This window comes from Benincasa hispida, chromosome 7 (genome assembly GCF_009727055.1).
Source record: "Benincasa hispida cultivar B227 chromosome 7, ASM972705v1, whole genome shotgun sequence".
NCBI lineage: Eukaryota > Viridiplantae > Streptophyta > Magnoliopsida > Cucurbitales > Cucurbitaceae > Benincasa > Benincasa hispida.
This window is the reverse complement of record NC_052355.1, coordinates 23,110,068-23,133,469: the sequence shown is the minus strand read 5'-3', so window position 1 is coordinate 23,133,469 and position 23,402 is coordinate 23,110,068. Positions and strand designations below refer to the sequence as shown.

At 36.7% G+C, this 23,402-nt stretch overlaps 1 protein-coding gene across 3 annotated transcripts; it reads right to left on the bottom strand.

Moving 5' to 3' along the window:
• Positions 1-15,708: 15,708 nt before the first annotated feature.
• LOC120082099 lies at positions 15,709-19,110 on the bottom strand. 3 transcript variants are annotated; one of them, XR_005483041.1, is made up of 4 exons: positions 18,612-19,110; positions 18,236-18,516; positions 16,140-16,267; positions 15,709-16,058 (listed from the first exon to the last, which is right to left on the bottom strand). XR_005483041.1 is itself a non-coding variant. In XM_039037325.1 (3 exons), the coding sequence occupies exons 1-3, from the start codon at positions 18,886-18,888 to the stop codon at positions 16,202-16,204; spliced, it is 624 nt and encodes a 207-aa protein (XP_038893253.1). In that variant the 5' UTR covers positions 18,889-19,108; the 3' UTR covers positions 15,709-16,201. The 3 variants fall into 3 exon arrangements, 1 of the variants encoding a protein (XP_038893253.1); XR_005483040.1 differs by having other exon boundaries at positions 15,709-16,038; positions 18,612-19,107; XM_039037325.1 differs by having other exon boundaries at positions 15,709-16,267; positions 18,612-19,108.
• Between the last annotated feature and the right edge of the window lie 4,292 nt (positions 19,111-23,402).

Below are 23,402 nucleotides of genomic sequence, written 5' to 3'. Positions count from 1 at the left end.
CCGTGAGATCATTTGTACGCCCACCGTGTCGCATTCGGATGTGGCTTGGTCCTTCGAATGGGTTTTTGTGCAGTTGTCATAAATCAAGCGTGAACTATAAATGGATTAGGTCGCTTTAGGTTTTGCCCCAACGGATTTTTTCCCTTCGGATTGCCTCTTATAGGACGACTCTAGGCTTAAAATGCGGAGTCACACTTACGGGAGATTGTTTTTTAGTAAGTTAAATGATCCTATTGGCCAAATTCAATGATGGCTAGATCGTTTTAGGAACAAAATTGTTCTAGGTATTAATGACTGGTTGAGATTTTTCTCAATTCAGATGAGAGATAACTGACCTCCATTCGGCGGCTTTTGTCCTAAACCTTTGAAGATGTCATTGCGAAACTAGATGTCACACGAGGTTCATGTTTAGTTTTGCTAAAATTTTATTGATATGTGTTTTATTTTACAACAGGTATTTGCTTAAAACCTAACGTAGGTTCAATGTGTTTTTTTTCAGCAACTCTGTTAGTATTTCTATATTTAAAGTTTTTAAAAAATGACCGATTTATATACAGTGGAAAGAATCGTGTGAAACGAATTTCGTGGCAAAACGACCTCCATTCCCCACTATCTTCCAAAAGAGGAACAAGACAGTAAATATGATTATTGGTCTTGGAGAATGTCTGGTAGAGAATGATGATACTGCTTGGATCCTAGATTCAGGTGCTACCAATCATGTCAGTTCCTCTTACAAGGATTTAGTTTCTGGCAAACGTACCACAGGGAGAGATGACTCTTCGAGTCGGTAATGTGAGGTTTTTTTAGCAGTTGCTGTAGGCAGGCTGAAGTTATTTGTTGACAAGAAACGTTATCTGTTACTGGATAATGTTTTGTAGTTTCCTCATATTAAAGGAAACTTAATCTACGGTTTCTTGTCTCATTGAACAAGGTATATCGTCTCACTTTTTCTGAGAATAAAAAGTTTTATTTTCAATAATGGAATTGGAGATTAGTCTGGTTCAATGGAAAATAATAATATATTACATAAGACCGTTAGTCATAAAAAGACTTGTTTAAACACTGAAATGTTCAGTACGAAACACAACAAACTAAAGACCAAAGGTATTTCTCCAAAGGAAAACGCCCATCTTTGGCATCTCAAGGTTAGGTCACATCAACCTTAATAGGATTGAGAAGTTAGGTGAAAAGTGGGACTTCTAAAGGGTTTAGAAGAAACAATCCTTGTTCGGAATGGTGAATTTCATTGTCTCGATAAGGCAGATGACAAATGACCCTTTTACTGCGAAAAGGTTATAGAGACAAGTTAAGCCTTGGAGCTTACATTTAAGACCTTCTATGGTTCGATGAATGTTAAGCTCGAGGTGGGTTATGAGATATTTCATCTCTTTTATAAGATGATATCAAGGTGTTGGGTATCTCTGCCTAAAGCAACAGTAAGGTCTGAAGCTCTTTGACAAGTTCAAAGGAGTATAAGAGTTTTGAACAGCTTGAAAACTTGATTAGTAAGAAAATAAAAATACTACGATCTGATTGTGGTGGAGGAGTATAAATGACCATCTATATGCCAAGAACGTATATGATAGAACATGGGATATGCGTTCAACTCACGGCCTGGTTACACCTCAGTAGAATGGTATATAATAGAGGAGAACAGAACCTTGTTGGACATTGGTTCGATCTATGAATGAGTTATGCTCAGTCTTCCAGACTTCGGTTTTTGGGGTTATGCAGTGCAGACTGACATTTATATCCTAACAACATTCCTTCGAAAAGTGATTTTCTGAAACACCTTTTGACTTATACGGGAGGCCGAAAAGGTGTTTACGCCACTTCAGGATTTGGATTGTCCTGGCCACATGACTAGTGACTAACACTTAAAGAAGTGGAACCGCGTTTCGAAGGTTGGTCTCTATTGTGGGCTACCCCAAGAAACGAGGGGAGGAATACTTCTTATGATCCAAGTAGAATTAAGTGTTTGTTTCCACTAATGCTATCATATTTTGGAAGAGATCACATGAGGATCATAAGCCAACGAGGAAAGTCGGTTTATACGTGAAATCTCAAGTGAGACTGAGGACTGACTCGAGGGTACAACAAGAGATTGTTAAACCAGGCAACGGGATCAACAAAGAAGTTGGTGAGTCGGGCGTCTAATCAACCAACTCAAAAGTTGAGACGGCGCTTGACGTAGTTGGAGGGTATGAACCCACCGGATCGCTACTGGGTCTTGACTTGAAGCCCAAAACCATCATATGAATGATGTGGGTCGAGAATCCATATGCTTTTTAAAAAAGCCAATGCGAGGATTGTTGACAAAGATGAATGGGTTAAGCCATGAACCAGGAAATGGTTAGTACTTCAATCAACACGAGTCTAGGAGGCTTTATTGATCCATCTTGATGGGTAAGACCTATTGGGTGTAAATGGATCTATAGAAAAGAGAGGTTGTAAGATTGAAAGGGCCAAACCTTTAAGGCTAGGCTCGTGGCAAAAGGTTATACTAGGTTGAGGAGTTGGATATTGAGAAAACTTCTCACCTTTGTCATGCTTAAGTCTATCAGGATTCTCCTATCCATGACACACATTAATTATGATTATTGAAATATGCGAAAATGACGTCAAAGACTGCCTTTCTGAATGATAATCATTGAGAAGACCATCTATATGACTCAACCAAAGGGGTTCGTTAGTTCTAAGATCAAGAGCAAAGAGTTCCAAGCTTAATTAGGTCCAATCTTATTGGTTTGAAACAAGCATTCTCGATCTAATGAACACTCAATAATTTGACACTGCTGTCAAGTTGTTTGCTTTGACTCAGAACGTTGATGAGCCTATGTGTTATACTAGAAGATCATTAGCAAAACAGTTAGAATTTGTCTGTCTGTAATGTGGATGATGTCTACTATTGGGAATGATGTAGATATCTGATGACATTAAGAGTTGGCTAGCACCAGTTCATCAAAGATAATTTGGGAGACACTAGATTAGTCTCGGGATCCAAGAATCCATTCGGATCGCAGAAGAATAAATGGTTTGCCACTGTCTACAGCATCGAGATTGATCAAAATTATTGTATTAGTAACAGGAATAGGTACCAAGAGGGGTTTGTTATCTTTCAGGCATGGAAGTCTTTTGTCTATAGGATCAATGTCCTAAGACACTCTTAAGAGGTTAAGGAAGATGAGACGGATTCCCATTTGCTTCTACTGTAGGAAGTTTGATGTATGCAATTGTTGTGTACTAGACCCGAACATTTGTTAGACAGTAGGGATTTTTCAGTCTGGTATCAGCCCATCTAGGGTTTGATCACTAGGACAGGTAAGACGAAATACCTCAAGTATTCTTTGGAGAACGAAGAAATTGCTTGTGTATGGAGATATGATCTGATCTGTGTGCAGGAATACACGAATTTTGAACCTTTTTCCAAAAAAAATCGATCGAAGATTGTCACACAAATCGACACGGGTCAGTGTTTACTCTGATATAAAGGGGCTGTAGTTTGCAAGCACTCTAGCAAGGATGTATTCATGGACTCCAGCTATGGAAGCCGATACTATAGCGCTTGTGAAGCAACACTAAAGAGGCTGTTGGCTTGGGAAGTCCATTACAGATTTGAAAGTTGTTCCAAAATATGGATTTTGCTTTATCACTCTTTATTATGATAACAGTGGGGCTATGAAAAATTCGAAGAAGCCTCAGAGTCATCGTCGGATGGTAAAGTATATAGAATGAAATTATCACTGATCCAGGAGAGTTGTGACGCGCCGTGGTGAGTTGTATAGTCGAGCAGATCGCATCGGAGCACACGTTGCTGATCCTTTTACAAAGGCCCTCACGGCTAAGTGTTCGAGGTCACCTGAGAGTCTAGGGTCTGCGAATGCAAACATCTTGTCTAGGGCAAGTGGGAGATTGAACTTTGGGGTTTTACGCCTAGTTTATGTATATTATATTACAGGTTTTATTGTATTGACATTAGTCTTCCGACATTAGAACAAGTAGAGATTATTGAATACAAATTTACTAAACGACGACTGAGCGAGCTAAACGATCGTGCAGGTGCTAGCTAAACAATCGTGTAGTGTTTACTAAACGATCGCATAGCTTTGCTAGACGATCGTTGGCCCAAGGTAAATGATCGTGTAGAATCGACCGAGCTAAACGATCGCATAGTTTGTGCTAGACGATCGCATAGTTTTATCTAAACGATTGGGCATCGACCTATACGATAGATCTTCGACTTCTCCCACTTATCCAATCATGTACGCAATTGTTCTTTCCTCCATTCGTCTGCCTCACACCAAGTCCAAACAAAGTCCACCATCTGGATTCTCACACCGAGAATACCGAGGTCGCCTTGTTGGTGGTGTCAGACTCAACTCGACACTGTCGAGGTTTTTCAGAGGCTGTTCGTGGTGCTGCGGAGGAGATCGTTGAGGTCAAGCGCGAAGTGTTCGTGCTGTATTCATGCGGTGTTGCGGTTGTGTAGATCGGGCATTCGTGGTTGCTGTGATCGATCAGAGTGCGCATCGAAGCGTGAAGAGGCTTCTGCCTTTGTTAGTACAGTTTTCCCTCTGTACATTTATTGTTACATGCTGTAATTTCTCTATAAATTGTATCACCGCTTGTATTGAAGACGACTGTAAATGATTTGTTGATTCATGATTGTAATTTGGAATTGTCTTGCTTCCGCTGCTCACGAAAATCGGGTTTCCGATTTCCTTCAATTGGTATCAGAGCCAATTGTCTGATATTCCAAATTACAGATCTGAATCGAATGGTTTTTACAGTCGCGGTGGGTTTCTACATTTGTAGTTAACCGTTTTCTGCATTTGTGGATGAATTGATGAATGTTTCGGGTTTAAATTGCCTTTTTGTTAAAGCTTTCGTTATTACAAAGTGTTAATTGTAAGGGCCCCTGCGATTTGGGCAAAATGAACTTTGTAATCGAGTCTGTAATTCGAAAAGTTTGAGTCGTTCGTGATGAAGCTTCGGCACATGGTGATGTAGTTCTCAACGAAGAAGAAGATCAAACGTTGTTCGGATCGTGTAGCCTGAGGTAAACGATCGTAGGGATTTTACTAAGAAATCGTTTAGTTTTTTTATAGATGATCGTGTAGTATTATCTAAACGATCGTTTAGCTAATGTTAAGTGATGGGGTAAATCGTTTACTATATCACGTAGCGTTGTTTGTGTGATCGCGCAGGCACTGGAGGTAGACGATCATAGTGGGAGCATGTGATGCTCGTCGTTTAGTAGAAGGCGCACACTAGACGATCGTGTAGTTCGCAAGCTTCATCACTTAGTTACTACCTATGCATCGCACGTATACGATACGGAGATGATAGCTAAGCGATCGCTTAGGCAATGGTACTTCGCCATATCGTAGTCGCTTAGACAATCGCAGAAGGCAGGCGTTATGTAGAGTGCGCTAAGCGATCATGTACTTCAGGCTTCATCGCTTAGTAAAGGTACACGATCGTGTTGTAATAGCTAAACAATCGTTTGGATTTTTCTAGACGATCGTATAGTAATGCTAAACGATCGTTTAACTCTGGGAGCACTAATAGAATGAAGGGTTTGTTTTATCGTGTAGACGATCGCGAGGTACTTTGTACACGATGGATGGTTGGAGAAGCAATGCTTTGCCGAGCGATTCAAGACCAGGTTCGCTTGTTTGAACCGAAAACTCCTTGTCTTTGTAATAGTTAGTTTTCCCTTTTGTGTTTTAAGGCAATTTTACCCGATTCATCAATTTTTATTACTTATACATGTGATGTATGGTACTTATATGTCAAAGTGTTTGTCATATAGTTAAAAACCCACCTTAGGTTGTGCAATTACTCATGCATCATGTATTATAAGTATTATAATCAAGCATGAAGAAATTACTTGAAAGCATGCGCATGCATCATGAAATATAAGAGTTATATTTTGCATGCATTGAGCATTATCATGCATCATCCCTTTATTATAAATGTTATAGTCTAAGGGTGAATGGAAGCATGTTTTGCATGTTTCATTGCGGTTTTGTATAAGTGTTATATAAAAGAAGTAGCGATGAATGGACAATGTATTGAGCATGACACTTAGGCCGTTTATAAGCGTTATGAATGTCTTGCATGTGTTAGCTTAGCATTGTGGTTGTTTTCATTTTATAAGTTTTATAAAGGAAATTAGACCTAAAATCAATAATTCAGAGTTGCATGTGAACTTAGGGTGAACTCAAGTTTTTTAAAATGGTTTTAAAATTGGATTGAGATAGACTTAAGTTCATTTGATTCTAAAGAGTTTAGTAACTTAGCTTAATCTTTTCAAATCGATTTAATAGGATTAAATTGGTTGGAATAAAAGATTAAATTTATTGTAAACCTATCTATAAAGGACCTTTTGTCTAAGGCGGGTTCTGGCTAGGCTGGGGTTCTTAAGTTGACGAAAACATAACACCCCTACCTGGGAACCTATCTGGAAAGGTGAATTAGATAGATTTTCAACAAGCATGCAACGTTTTGGTCAAAGACTCCGTTAAAGAGTTTAATGGATGATGATTAAAAGTTGTTCAACTATCCAAAGTAAAAGTTACTCTTGGGAAAACCTAAAAGTCACTTAGTTTAAAATCCTTAGTCGTGTTTTTTCTAAGTAAACTAAATCCTAGGTTATAAAATACTCAGTGTGAGGAGGAGGCGTATCAAATATGTCTATGATTCCACTCACGTTTCTCCCTGTATGTTCACACCGTGAGATTCATGTTTGGCCTCAAGATGCCTCAGGATGCATCCCCCTTCAGATAGTGTTTGCATGAGTCAATATCAAGGTGAACGGAGAGAGTATTTATAGTAAGTGGTTGAAGGGTGTGTGCCAACACATCCTATGGTCTCTGTCATTGTTTCACACCGTGAGATCATTCTGTACGCCCTCGTGTCGCCTTCGATGTGGTCCCATTCGAATGGGTTTTGTGCAGTTGGTCAATATCAAGGTGAACTCCATAAATGGATAGGGTCGCTTTAGGTTTTGCCCCAATCGGATTTTTTCCCTTCGGATTGGCCTCTTAGGACGGACCTCTAGGGCTTAAAATGGCGGGTCACACTTACGGGAGATTGTTTTAGTAAGTTAATGATCTATTGGCCAAATCAATGATGGCTAGTCGTTTTAGGAACAAAAATTGTTCTGGTATTAATGACTGGTTGAGATTTTCTCAATTCAGATGAGAGATAACTGACCTCCATTCGGCGGCTTTTGTCCTAAACCTTTGAAGTGTCATTGCGAAACTAGATGTCACACGAGGTTCATGTTAGTTTTGCTAAAATTTTATTGGATATTGTTTTATTTTACAACAGGTATTTGCTTAAAACCTAACGTAGGTCAATGTGTTTTTCTTTTCAGCAACTCTTTAGTATTTCTATTTAAAGTTTTTAAAAATGACCGATTTATTACAGTGGAAAGAATCGTGTGAAACGAATTTCGTGGCAAACGACCTCCATCCCACTACTCTCCAAAAGAGGAGACAAGACAGTAAATATGATTTATTGGTCTTGGAGACATGTCTGGTAGAGAATGATGATACTGCTTGGATCCTAGATTCAGGTGCTACCAATCATGTCAGTTCCTCTTACCAAGGATTTAGTTTCTGGCAAACGTTACCACAGGGAGAGATGACTCTTCGAGTCGGTAATGGTGAGGTTTTTTTAGCAGTTGCTGTAGGCAGGCTGAAGTTATTTGTTGACAAGAAACGTTATCTGTTACTGGATAATGTTTTTGTAGTTCCTCATATTAAGAGGAACTTAATCTCGGTTTCTTGTCTCATTGAACAAGGCTATATCGTCTCCTTTTCTGAGAATAAAATGTTTATTTTCAATAATGGAATGGAGATTAGTTCTGGTTCAATGGAAAATAATAACTTATATGTACTAAGACCGTTAGTCATAAAAGCCTTGTTTAACACTGAAATGTTCAGTACGACAACAACAACTAAAAGACCAAAGGTTTCTCCAAAGGAAAACGCCCATCTTTGGCATCTAAGGTTAGGTCACATCAACCTTAATAGGATTGAGAAGTTGGTGAAAAGTGGACTTCTAAAGGGTTTAGAAGAAAACTCCTTGTCGGTATGTGAATCATGTCTCGAAGGCAAGATGACCAAATGACCTTTTACTGGAAAAGGTTATAGAGACAAGTAAGCCTTGGAGCTTGTACATTTAGACCTCTATGGTTCGATGAATGTTAGAGCTCGAGGTGGGTATGAATATTTCATCTCTTTTATAGATGATTATTCAAGGTTTGGGTATCTCTTCCTAAAGCAACGTAAGTCTGAAGCTCTTGACAAGTTCAAGGAGTATAAGGTTGAAGTTGAAAACTTGTTAGGTAAGAAAATAAAAATACTACGATCTGATTGTGGTGGAGAGTATATGGACCTCTAATTCCAGAACTATATGATAGAACATGGGATTGCGTTCTAACTCTCGGCCCCTGGTACACCTCAGTAGAATGGTATATCATAGAGGAGAAACAGAACCTTGTTGGACATGGTTCGATCTATGATGAGTTATGCTCATCTTCCAGACTCGTTTTTGGGGTTATGCAGTGCAGACTGCATGTTATATCCTAAACAACATTCCTTCGAAAAGTGTTTCTGAAACACCTTTTGAGTTATAGGGAGGCCGAAAAGGTAGTTTACGCCACTTCAGGATTTGGGATTGTCCGGCACATGGCTAGTGACTAACCTAAAGAAGTTGGAACCGCGTTCGAAGGTTTGTCTCTTTGTGGGCTACCCCAAGGAAACGAGGGGAGGATACTTCTATGATCCAAGTGAGAATAAAGTGTTTGTTTCCACTAATGCTATCTTTTTGGAAGAAGATCACATGAGGGATCATAAGCCACGAAGTAAGCTCGTTTTACGTGAGATCTCAAGTGAGACTGAGACTGCTGAGGGTTCAACAAGAGTTGTTAAACAGGCCAACGGATCAACAAGAGTTGTTGAGGTCGGGACGTCTAGTCAACCAACTCAAAAGTTGAGACGGCCTTGACGTAGTGGGAGGGTTATGAACCCACCGGATCGCTACATGGGTTTGACTGAAGCCCAAAACATCATTATGAATGATGGGGTCGAGGATCCATTGTCTTTTAAGAAAGCAATGGAGGATTTTGACAAAGATGAATGGGTTAAGGCCATGAACCAGGAAATGGAGTTTATGTACTTCAATAACGTCTAGGAGCTTATTGATCCACCTGATGGGGTAAGACCTATTGGGTGTAAGTGGATCTATAAGCGAAAGAGAGGTGTAGATGGAAAGGTGCAAACCTTTAAGGCTAGGCTCGTGGCAAAAGGTTATACCTAGGTTGAGGGAGTTGACTATGAGAAAACTTTCTCACCTGTTGTCATGCTTAAGTCTATCAGGATTCTCCTATCCATAGCCACATTTTATGATTATGAGATATGGAAAACGGATGTCAAGACTGCCTTTCTGAATGATAATCTTGAGAAGACCATCTATATGACTCAACCAAAGGGGTTCGTAGTTCTAGATCAAGAGCAAAGAGTTCGCAAGCTTAATAGGTCCATTTATGGGTTGAAACAAGCATCTCGATCTTGGAACATCATATTTGACACTGCTGTCAAGTCGTTTGGCTTTGACCAGAACGTTGATGAGCCTTGTGTTTACAAGAAGATCATCAACAGCTCAGTAGCTTTCTTGGTACTTTATGTGGATGATATCCTACTCATTGGGAATGATGTAGGATATCTGACTGACATTAAGAGTTGGCTAGCTACCCAGTTCCAAATGAAATATTTGGGTGAGACACAGTATGTTCTCGGGATCCAGATCATTCGGGATCGCAAGAATAAATGGTTTGCCCTGTCTCAGGCATCGAGATTGATCAAATATTGATTAGGTACAGGATGTAGGATTCCAAGAGGGGTTTGTTATCTTTCAGGCATGGAATCGTTTTGTCTAAGGATCAATGTCCTAAGACACCTTAAGAGGTTAAGGAGATGAGACGGATTCCCTATGCTTCTACTGTAGGAAGCTTGATGTATGCAATGTTGTGTACTAGACCCGACATTTGCTATGCAGTAGGGATTTTCAGTCGGTATCAGCCCAATCTAGGGTTTGATCACTAGACGACGGTCAAGACGATCCTCAAGTATCTTTGGAGAACGAAGAACTAATGCTTGTGTATGGAGATAATGATCTGATCTTTGCAGGATACACGAATTTTGACTTTCAAATCGATCGAGATTGTCACAAATCGACATCGGGGTCAGTGTTTACTCTGAATAAAGGGGCTGTAGTTTGGCCAAGCATCTAGCAAGGATGTATCATGGACTCCACTATGGAAGCCGAATACATAGCGGCTTGTGAAGCAACTAAAGAGGCTGTTTGGCTGAGGAAGTTCCTTACAGATTTGAAAGTTGTTCCAAATATGGATTTGCTTATCACTCTTTATTATGATAACAGTGGGGCTATGAAAAATTCGAAGAAGCCTCAGAGTCATCGTCGGGGTAAGTATATAGAATGGAAATATCACCTGATCGGGGAGATTGTGCGTCGCGGTGATGTGATAGTCGAGCAGATCGCATCGGAGCACAACGTTGCTGATCCTTTTACAAAGGCCCTCACGGCTAAAGTGTTCGAGGGTCACCTGGAGAGTCTAGGTCTGCGGGACATGCAACATCTTGTCTAGGGCAAGTGGGAGATGATACTGGGGTACGCCCTAGTTTATTGTATATTGTACATTTTTATTGTATTGTACATTAGTCTTCCGAGTCATTAGAACAAGTAGGAGATTATTGGAATTGGTATCCTAATTCTCCCAGAGTCTCGTTATTTTGTAAAGATACACGTTGTTCAATGAATAAAATAAGTATTATTTAATTATGGCATTTACTCATATCCAATAAACAAAGTTTCTTGGTTATCTTATGTGAACTTAAGCATGTATATGTGATATACAAGTGGATCATGCCTTAAGTGATAACCTAAATCGGTCTGTAGTATAAGGATTAAGGTGGGATACCTGATCCTCGTGACACTACGGATACAGTTCACTTTGTAAATGTTTGCAAGTGTTATAAACTACTACAAATGGTAGATCCTGACCATTCGTGTGGAGACGTGGAGCGGGGGTGTCCTATACAAAGAATTTGTATAAGACCTGAACCACGAGATGACTAGATTCTGTTTATAACGCCGTTGATACTAGAGACTTGCATTTCACCTAAACAACCATAGGTGGCACAACTTCAATCCCAAGTATTTTGTGAACTCCCGCCTTTTAGGGCGATCCTTTGATTAGTATGGGTGAGAGTGGCCAGATTGTCAACTCAACATGCCTACCTTTTTGGGGACTAGTCTGATCTGGGAGCTGGGAACTCAATTCACAATATGGAATTCACTTCTTTCCCGAAGCAAGGATAAGTAGAGAGATTGCTCCCTTAAGGGCTGATTCCGGGGCTTGAACATAGTGGCCACAGCTTCTCTTTGGAATAGAAGACTCAGTCATAGTAGGACTATGATTTATGTTTATTAGAGGGATCAATGGTACTTAAGGAGACAAATGGAACTATAGGGGCATAACGGTTTTTGGCCCAACTGTACTTACGAGCGATCTGTGAATGATTTTCGCACTACTCATTGGTTAAGATGGACACATAATATATCTATTGTGAAGAGAGTTCAACTGTCGGTCTTTAGTGAAGTGCCTGGCAGTTAACGGATGGTAGATTTCGTGACTAAAGAGTTTAGTCAGTTATTCACGTACCGTTGGAGCTTCAGATCTACAGGTCCATGAGGTCCCCTTGGTAGCTTGGATTCATGTTGAAGGATCAATTCTTGATGTTGATTTGAAATGTTCAAATTGACAAGAGGTATTTTGATTATATGTGATATAATCGGTATGATGTATAAGATACATCTAGTGGAGGATTGATGTAAATGAGATTTACATTAAGTACCATGGAATAGGAAAAGAACTATGGTTTATATGTTTCATGAGATGAAATATTAAAACTATAGGTTATGGCCTGTCTCTTATACACATCTAGATGTGTATAAGAGACAGGTATAGAATCGACTGAGCTAAACGATAGAGCTAAACGATCACATAGCTTTTGCTAGACGGTCATTTAGCTTTTCCTAAACGATTTGGCTTCGACCTATACCTGTCTCTTATACACATCTAGATGTGTATAAGAGACAGGTCGTGTATGCGATCGTTCTTTCCTCCGTTTGTCTGCCTCATACCAAGTCCGAACAGAGCCCACCCTCTGGATTCTCACACCGAGAATACCAAGGGCGTCTTGTTGGTGGTGTCAGACTCAACTCGATACCGTCGAGGTTTTCCAAAGGCCATTCGTGGTGTTGCGAAGGTCGTTCGCTGTTGCGGAGGAGATCGTTGAGGACGAGCGCGAAGTGTTCGTGTGATGTTGCGGTCGTGTAGATTGGGCGTTCGTGGTTGCTGTGATCGATCAGAGTACGCATCAGAGCGTGAAGACGCTTCTGCCTTTGTTAGTACAATTTTTCCTTTGTACATTTATTATTACATGCTGTAATTTCTCTGTAAATTGTATAACCGCTTATATTGAAGACGACTGTAAATGATTTGTTGATTCATGATTGTAATTTGGAATGGTCTTGCTTCCGCTGCTCACGAAAATCGGGTTTCCGATTTCCTTCAGCAGTCTGCATGTGCCAGGTCACTGCCAATTCACGTGCTTCGAAGGAAGTTATGTACCCAGTACACGATTTAAAAACCTATTTTTGATAATAGTTTCAACCCAATCCTCTTTTTGTTAATAATTATTAAAATGACATTATTTAAAAACAAAAATTCATAGTAAATGTAGAAGCACACCAATTTTAATTTCATAGTGGGTTTCTATCCCTATTGTTAATGTTTGTTTGATTTATCCCATAACCCTAACGCCAAACCAACTACCAATCTATAATATCATATTAGCTATGTCTACACATCGAATAGTATCATTTTGAATCGTTAGATATCCACATTAAAATTATGCTATTAATATCAAGGGTGATTTTGGACCGTTTTTTAAAGTTGTTCAAAATTTAGAAGTATATGAATATTTTTTTTTCACAAAATCCAAATATTTTCTATAATTTAGCCTTAAAAGTCGAAAGGTAAAGCATTTAAATAATTTAGTATAGATAAATCTTTGACGAGTGCATGATGTAATTAATACTTTCAATTTAGTTAAATTTCATTCTCTTTCTAATTTATGAGTAGTTATGGCCGTTTTTATGGTTGGAGATCAAACTCTTTTTTTGTTGGCATTGGTTTTTTCTCGTTCCATTGTGTTAAATGCATTATGAGTTGGGACATTGTGTTGCTATGTTTAAACCATTTTTATCTAATTTGTTTTGTGGTAAGGTTCCAATATTCTAAATTTTTATAATTGGGGTTGAACTTTCCTATGAGTTATGACATGATTTTGGATGTTTTTTCAAAGTTAAATTTTGTTACATTTGTTTGTTTTAATTGCAACGTTACTTAATAAAATGCATGTTTTAAATCAATGAAATTGATTGTTTAAGTTAAAATTGAATAATGAATCTAAATATTAGAGTAAAAAAATTATCATTCTCCTAATTTAAAAGAGAATTTTAGTGTACATGTATGTTGATGGCAAAATCTAGACAAGTAAACTCACTTGACATTCACGTGCCTTCAATAATGAATTTATTATTTGAGGAAGAAAGATGACTTATAAGACAAAGAAGAAGAAAACACCGGTGTAGTGTCTTCCACAAAACCTTTGATGCTTAAGTTAGTATTTTAGCAACAAGCTAGAAGTAGGAAGAATGACTTACTTTAGGTGTTGCCTATGAGCCCTTATTTATAGTGGGGTGGACTTAGAGATCTGAATCTGAAAGGGATCAGGGAATGCAAATGCAGACATTCCAAGGAGTCTTGAATCATAGCTTGTGAGAAGCAAGCCTTCAAGGATGGAAAGAGGTTGAGGTCGAGGTGGGCAAGTCAGGTCATTTGGCTCGACAAAATCACTTACCTCAGCCTCAGCCTCAACCTCCAAAGGCGAGGTGGGCAAGTTGAGCCTTTTGGCCCAATGCCTCTTCTTTCCTTAGTTTCTTCCTCCCTTGGCCCATTGACAAGTTTCTTACACTCTTCTTGCCCTCAGGTGACTGTCAATATCTCGATCTTACCCTTAACGATTTGCCTTTCTGTGCTCGTGATTCTTGATTCAAAAGTAACCCATAACAATTTAAGATTGAGAAGATTTGAACATCTAATCTCTTGGTCAATGGTGTATGTAGAGGTGTTCAAAAAATCCGATAACCCGAAAAAAACGATCAACCCATCCCAACACATGTGGTTTGGGTTGAGTTATCAACTCATTTGGGTTGGGTTGGGTTCAAATAAATGAAAATTTTATGGATTGAGTTGGTTTATGAGTTTACTTAATATAACCGAACCAACCCTAATATAACCCGAACTTTAAAATATTTTTTTTTGTTACTTATAACACAATTATTTATATATNTATTCTTTAATAACTCTTAAAAATACTTTCTTTCCACTTAAGAATGAAAATTTTCATTTTATAAATTGAAATTGAATTATTAATCTTAGTTCAATATATAAAAATAATTAAATTAGATTTTTACATATTTACGTTTTGCTTCTTTTTAAAACAAAATTTTAAATAAATGACCCGACTAGCCCGAACCAACCCAAGCTAAATATTTCATTGATGGGTTGGGTTCAGTTCGGTTCGGTTCGTTTTTTAATAAGGGTTATTTGGATTGAAGAAATTTACAATCCGAACAATTGGATTGAGTCTAAAGAGTCCTTCAACCCAACTCAACCCAACTTACGAACACCCCTAAATATATGTCTTATGTTTAATAGATCTTTGGCATAATCAATATTAATAAAATTCATTAATTTACTTGACAGTACAAAATAGAAAGTTCATAGTTACAATGAAAATAATTTCATATTTATATCTAATAGACTCATTACTATTTATTTTTTTTAATATGACAAATCACACAAAATTAAAAGTTAAGATATATACAATATTTTCAAAGTTTATGAAGTTATAAAACATAAAATTGAAAATTTACTGACCTTTTATATACTTAAGTATGAGAACTAAATACATACTGATTTAAAAGTTTTATATACTTAAGTATGAGAACTAAATACATACTGATTTAAAAGTTTAATGACTAAATTTGTATTTTAATCTAAGGTTAATAAATGTCTCGATTAAAAAGCCACTGAAATAATATAAACAATACACGAATCATGCCCTTGGATTGAAAATGGAAGGAACTTTAGTAAAGTTATATTACATGAGAGCGAAAATAGAGGATGTCATTTTGAATGTTTAGACATATTTGAAATTGTTTTTGAAATTTTAAAATTCACATTTGTAATATATATCTTTAATTATTTAAAATAATGTAGGTCTAGCTTGTCCAAGTCTCAGAAGTAATTAGGTTTATAAAGCTTAATTTTCAAAATTCAAAAAACAAAAATCTATTAAATGCATCAAATTCTTTCTTGCAAGAAACCAATCATCTAATATCTTTAGTTGGTTGTTGAACTTCATCAATATTTAATTTCAAACTTACACCTTTTTCCCCTTTCCTTTCTGACCATTCTTCTGCCAGAAATTCAAACTAAATTTTGAGCTTGAAAAATGCAGAGATCAAACAGACATATTCAACAAAGTACAACAGATCATAATAGTATTTAAGAAACAAATGCCTAGAACTTGAGACGACAGCAAACGAACCTAGAAAGGGTCGGAATCAAGCGTCGAACATCGTGAGATCACAAGGTTTTTACCATTTTTATTTGTACTGATCCATACTATACAATATACATTTTACATCAGATAAACTTGGATGGCTAAATATGAGGCAAAATTGTATGTTTCTATATAATATCCATATTGACACAACTAGAAAATTTATAGGAAGCATCATGATGTTAGTTAGCTTTGCACCTCCTAAATCTCCAGATCAACTGATTTCAAGTTATTACCTAGAAATCTGTTTCAGAAAGAAATAGGCTGAAATCAGATCTCAAACGAGCGACTTCAAGAGCGAAACGATGGAATGTTTCGAGTTGACGTGTTGTAACTAAAACTCACCTGAAATCTGAAGACCGGGGCGAAACAAGTTAATTATTATTCTGATCTCCTGGGTTGGTGATTTACTTCACCCTTTCCTCTTGAAGAATCTTTTGGTACCTGGGAAAACCACTCTTGCAAGCAGAAACCTGCATTGAAAAAAGAAGTTAGAATTGTGTTGCACAATATGCTGATTAAATGAGTAACATCATGTTAATTAATGAACCATGAGTTATGGCGACTTTATTGAATAATTTCTCTGTTTGAAAGTTCATCCACTGTTTTATTACACAAGAAAGAGACCTTCACTTCTATCTAAAGATTAATAAAAGAAGACTGTGTTTGAGTTTGAGTTATGCCTAAAAGAAAATTTAGAAACCATATGAAAAAATGAACTCTCAAATTTGTCAAAGTCAAAGGATCACAATGTTTGCTTAAAACGATTTGTCCGTTTCTTTCTGGCGAAATTTCTCATATCGCTTTAACATATGATCAAACATCAGAAGTGTACTCCCACAAGGATTTTAGAGATGTAATTAACTAAATATACAACCAGTTTCCATTGAATATTGACAGCAAAGTCTATACCCTCAGAGTAACTTATTGAGTTCTTAAGTTCAATAAGCAAAGTTCTTAATGCTTCAACTGTACTCTTGTCATAAAAAGTGGTAATGAACAAGGTATCAGAATCTAGAACTCGATTCTCATTAAAATATATATCTATAAATATGATTATTGTAACGTTTCTTCCGTTAGAAGTAGGAAATATCTTAGGTATATACGCAAGGGCAATATTTTCACTAATACAAGGCCTTTTTCTTGGTGAAATCAAACGCAAATCCACATGTTGCCAGACCCGTTGCCCTAACAATAATCAATCTTTTGAGACTTTTTAATGTAATCTACAAGAATGTTCGACTAGTGCCAGCCTAATGGGAAGGACACCGAATGTTGGAGTAATATTCTCCCTTGGAAGCTCAGCTATGATATGCCAAAATGTGGGCACAGAAGCACGACAAAACATCGAGAGCTTAGTGCTATTACAGCTAAATGACAACTACTATTGAATATAATTGCCAACCACACAGACTTCTTGAATATGTGAATCGATATTTTCCAGATCAATTCTATATATATATATATATATAAATTAACATAGAAAATGGAAAAGGAGTCAGGAATAAAGATTTTGGTAGAAAATTTGAGAGAGATACCAAAGAAAGGAAAGACAGAATATGGTAGTGGAATAAATAAAAAGTATTTTAAATGTGTATTTCCTTGACCTAGTCAGAAAGTTGAAATTTTTGAAGTTGCTATTGTTTTTCATTTCTTGTTAATTAAGTCTAAGATACATATGAAGTAAAGTCATTGACTTTCCAGAAGATGTATACCCAACTTGATTTCTCTTGTGAAATGAAGAAGCTTCCTTGTTCATTCGTTGAAGTTCTATTAAATGTGGGACCTGAAAATATGATGGCCCAAAAAATCACCTCTGAACTATATGGGTTGTTTTATTTTACATTCCTACTATCAATTTGTACCATTACTCATCTTGTCCCAATTCTATGAGTAGTTGAGGTTTGACTCTTGGTGAGGTTTCATGTTTGTTTTTTGGCTTCGGTTTTGAAGACTTTTTGTAATTATTCCCTAGGTAATATCTTAATTGAAAATCCTTTCTCTAGGGGTATTCCTTCTTCTTCTTCTTCTTCTTTTTTTTTTTTGGGTAGATTTCGTTTTTTGTGTGTGTATTTTTTTTCTCCTCCATGAAAGCAGTTATTATTAAAATAATAATAATAATAAACCCTCGCAATTCAGGGGTAGTTTAGACAATTCTTAAGCTTTTGATGAAGCCACCCTAACGTGATCATTCGATGTACAAGAGAAAACTGTAAGAGTAACATGTAGATTAAGATAAATATAGCATATTATGGCGGTCTCATTGAATAATTGTTTTCAAGTTCGAGGTTGTGATAGTGACAAATCTACCATTTAATACTAGTTTTTGCGTTTTGTTTAAAGAAAGAAGAAAGAAAACAATAAAAAAGACTAAGCAAGCATGATAAAGGAATGATATTAAGCAAAAAAAATTTCTCAGAGGCAAATCATCAAACACTTACCGCTTCAATATCAATCTTGTAAACAAGGAGCTTCCTCCTCTCTCTGCAACTCGTCCTATACGCCACAGCAACATGGCCAACAGCCAAAGCCAAAGAACACATAAACAAAGCTACCTCCATGCTTCTCACATATCCTCCTCGACCAACATCCCTCAAGCCTCCACCAAACACAAACGAAGCCTTCAACGAAACAAACACCAAAGAAATCACAGAACAAAAGGTAGTGATCCCCAAATACGGCCCTCGCGAGAGCCTCGGCCCATCGCAAAAGCTATAAACACCTATACCCAAACACAACACAACGCACCACAATCAAATAAAACCCTCAAAAGAAAAAAACAATCAGCCAGATGGGTGTTGGTGAATTAGAACTTACAGATAATGATAGTGGATCTTATGAAAGAAATGAGAGGAATATCGACAAGGGAGGATCGAAAATCGTAGTTTCTGAGATAAGAAGGAATGGATTTAAGGGAAAAAGAGTAAGGGTAAAGAGAAGCAGAGAGAAGAGCAGAGGGGAGAAGGGCATCAGCGAGAACAAGAAGAACAGGAGCTGAGAAAAGGAGAAGGGAAATCAACATAGTGATTAAGAAGAAAAGGGTTTTGATTCCTCTCCATAAACGCTTCGATTTCTCTTCTTTTGAGAAACCCATTTGGGATTTGATTGTTAATGGTCTGGAATGCTCTGTTCTTGTTGTTTTTGAGGTGGGTATGTACAAGGAAAGTGGGTGAAGAAGAGAAATGGGAAGTTGGGCATTTTTAAGCTCATCAATGGAGAAGACTAAAGAGAGAGAAGGCTGCAAATGATTTTGTTGACTCAAATTCAGCCCACTGTGAGGGATGATGACAAATACTCTGTTTCAACATTACACGGTCAAAAGAAAAATCTATTCACCTCTCTCTTTTTTTTTTCTTTTTTTTTGTGTGTGTGTGTGTGTGTTTGCAATTCCCTAAGTTAACGGCAATACCTAAAATGCGTTAAAGGCTCTTTTTAGTATTTTTCAAGTCTCTCTACTTTTTTTTATTCATTAATTTATTTTTTATTTTTTATAGAAAAAAGTCCACACTTTCAAAGATCAACGAGATGACTGTTGTTTAAAATGTAAAAAATAAATCAACAATACTGGATTTTTAATATATTAAATATTAAGTGTCGCGTTTGTAACAAAAGAGTTGATTTACAATTTTTTTATTTCTTTTGAGTTCGTAGAGCAAGGAATCAAATCATCAACTTTTAAATAATAATTTATGTTTTACCTATTGAGTTGTGCTCAAATTGACTATTTATTCAAATATAAATGGTTTGATATGATAAAAAGCAAGATGAAGATTCAAGAGACTTTCACTATACATCTTCAAAAATTAGCTAATGCATAATAGAGATAAAGAATTTTGATTTTAAATTTAGTCATAATGTTGTCATTACAAGTCAAGAAGAGAATGAGTGAATTTCATCTACTTACCCTAACAATTAAAAATTTTGGGGGGCAAGGATCCCCTCCCCATCCTCATCCCCAACTAGGGACCCGATTTGACCCTGTACTCGATCAATCGGGAATTCTTCGTCCCGATAGGGTCGGGGACTTATGGGGAATGAATTCCCTAGTTATCTGAAATTACAACTGTTTTCCAACAACATACTTCTTACGTCTTGCATCATCTCCTCCATATTGGGACTCAATAGTGTCTTATATTACCTTTGCTGATTTTTGGATCACGAACAGATCGAACAATGAGCCAGTCATATGATTGAGTAAATGGCTATGGATTGTCTTATTATCTTTCTCAAATTTTGTTTTCATTTGCAGCAAGTTTCGTACTAGATTGACTAGATTGTAACGGAACTGTGACTTTGGAGTTGTTTGGATCAATCTCCATAGTGGACTTACCTTCGTCAGTAATCTTGCCTTCATCAGATCTGTTAGTGGTCAAGTTGTAATCAACTTCCAGTTGCTCGAAAAATATAAGAAGTTCTTTAAACGAGCGATGGTAATTGGATCCGTCTAGAGGCTTCAATATTGACAGATCTGGAATAACCTCGTCGTTCCTAATCGACATCTAGAACGTAGGATGAGTAAAAGAAGGTTCTTGCTTTCAATTTGTTATTTCATATAAAAATTATTGTATCATGGATAAATCCACTACCTTAAAAGCAAGAACAATGCGACCTTGGTGTTATATCGCAAGAAGTTGGTTACTCCCCAAAGTTCACACAAACACTCAGACTCAGACATGCATTCTTCGGAGAACAGATTGGAATCAAATGGAAAATCAGCTCAGAAACGGCAGAAAATAGAGAAGATCTGTAAAGATGAGAAGCTAAGTTTTTCTGTACATACACAAGAAGAAAAAGCGTTTTTAGATATGAAATTATTAACACGTTTATTTTAAATAAAACGACAATTTTTTTTTATAAATATTTTAAAAGGATAGGTAGTAAAAAGTTTTTCCTTTTTCACGCAAGCGTGGTTACCCGAACCCGTTCGTTCGTCCATCTGACAAAACGAACATCAGCGGCGGCGTATGTGGTGAAAGGGTTATATTTCCACCACCGCCACACTTTGGAAGCCCCTTTGCAAGCATTTATATATATTCCCACTTGCTAAACCTAAATCTTCCAATTGTCAAGGATATTTAGATGTCCTAGTTTATTGTATTTTCTCTCTTTCTCAACATTGTATATTTGTATATATTTGTAACTCACTGGAGTTTTAGTCCAAGAGGGAGTTTGTTGGGAATGTCCGAAAACTCGCAGTTCATAATTTTTAAACATATTATATTTTGCAATAAAAGTATTATTGAGACTTTTTTCAATAAAGGCATTATTGGAATTGCGTTATGTTATAAAACCCTATAAACAAACCAACAACTATAGTATGAATACTTAAACTTTATGTAGAGACACAAAAGATGATCAAGTTTTAGTATATAGTAAAAAAGGTCTATAAGTATATAGATGAGGTTGGGCACCTCATCTTGGGGACACTATGGATGCGACTCACTTTGTATATCGATATAAACAATGTCTCAAAATCGTTTATGTGGAGACATGCGAGTGGAGGAATCCTATGCAAAAGACGTTTGCATAAGACCAAAGCACAAAATAGTCACTTTTCTTTATAACAATCGTTTACTGTTAAAACTGAGTATTTCAAATCGATGACATAAGGTAATTCAATCTTGATCCTGGGCTAACTATGCACTTCTGTTTATTCGGGATTATCCTTTAATCTGCATATGTGAAAGTGGTTCAACATCACCGCTCAATAAGCCTCCCATTTCAGGGATAAAATCGGATATGTTGGGAACATAGTCTTGCAAGAAAAAAATTTACTCCTACCCATCTTAGGGTTAGCAGATATGTTGTTCCCTTAAATACTGATTCATGTACTTGAACAAAGAGGTTCGCCCTTTCGTGACAGAGATGGATACGGTTTATTAGTTGAACTATAAATCAATTGTTCAATAGATGATCAGTGAATATTTAAGGAGCAAGATGTATTTACAAAAGTAAAACAGTAATTTTGACCTAGCTGTAAATACGAACGACCTGTGAAGGATCGACTTGCTGATTATGGTTAAATCAAGTGGGCAGAAATATATCTAAAGTGAGGAGAGTGCAACTACTGAGCTATAGTGGTATGTCTCGATAGTTAACGAATATTGATTAATTTGGTTTAAAGAGTTTAGCCAATTAATCTCAAATCGTTGGAGCTCATGATCTGTAGGTCCATAAGGTCCCTCTAGTAGCTCGTAAAAGATTAAACCTTGAATTAGAATATTGAGTGAATTTGAAATGTTCAAATTCAATTTAGGGTTTGGATAATTATATTGATATAATTAACGTTTAAATTTTTTAAAATTAAACGTATTTGGAGAGTTCAATATATTTAAATAATGATTACATGAATAGGGATTCATGTTTGAACTTGTTGTTTTATTAATTTAATATTTGATATTAAATTATTATTTATTTATTTATTTAAATTAAACCAATTTCGTAAATTCAATTTCAGAAATTGAATTTATGTTTAATTTAATTAAATAAAAAATTAAATGAAATGAAATTTGAAAAGTTGATTAAATAGTGGATTTGTCCCAAAATTTTTAGTTTGAGTGGATTCTTCCATAAATTAACACTTAGCCCACTTTGTTAGTGCCTTTTGAAGTGTCAATGGGCTGATTAAGTGCTGACATGTTTTAGTTGAATAAATAGTCTTGATTAATCAGAATTAATGGGCATGCAACTGATTTTGAAAAAAAAAATCTGCTGAAATTTTTCTTCTCTAAAACCCTCTCCAAACCTCTTAAAATTGCCTTTCAATTAAGAGTTTTACTACTCAATTCAAGGTTGTGATTAGTAGAGAAGACATTTTTGGTGGTCTACTGAAGAGATTGAATGTAAATTTTGTAGAGCTTGCAACGATTAAGTGGTAATCTACAAAGGTAGTAAATTGAAACTCTATTGTATGTTACTTTGAATTTACATGCCTATTACTCAAATTAATATAATTAGAATACTTAATGATTCTGTTAGCTTCCATGTTTTGCATGTTTACTCTAACACCAATGTGGGACAACTTCTACCTTTTTTCTCTCAAAACTACTTCTTCCATTTGTTATGGGTCAAAAGCCCAAAGTTATTCTCAACAGGGTTGAGCTGGTAAAAATTATCAACTCAATGTTTGGCCCACCTACTTTAAATGTTGGTGGAGTTGTGTTGATTATTTTTACCAACTCACTCCAACACACTCAAACTCAACCAATCTCTCCCTCCTTGTGATATTTTCAATGTCTCCCACGCATTGTTCGGCGACTACCATTACCACACTCCAGCATCATACTTTGACGACCGACTCTGTCAACCACTTTTGTGCAACCAACTCTGAAAACCAACTTTAGGCTCCAACAACCACCTCCCTACAATAATTCTGGTGAAAACCACATCTGATGATCAACTTCAGTGACAACCACATCTAACAACTAACATCGACATTCACCTCAGGCGACCAACTCTTATGAAAGTCACCTCTAATTATCAACTTCGATGATGACAATCTCTTGCGGCCAACTCGGATGATCACCTCGGGCAACCAAATTCAACCAACAACGGCTAACTTGATTGATCATATACTAAAAGAAAAAAAAAACTTGGCTGGCGAAAGTG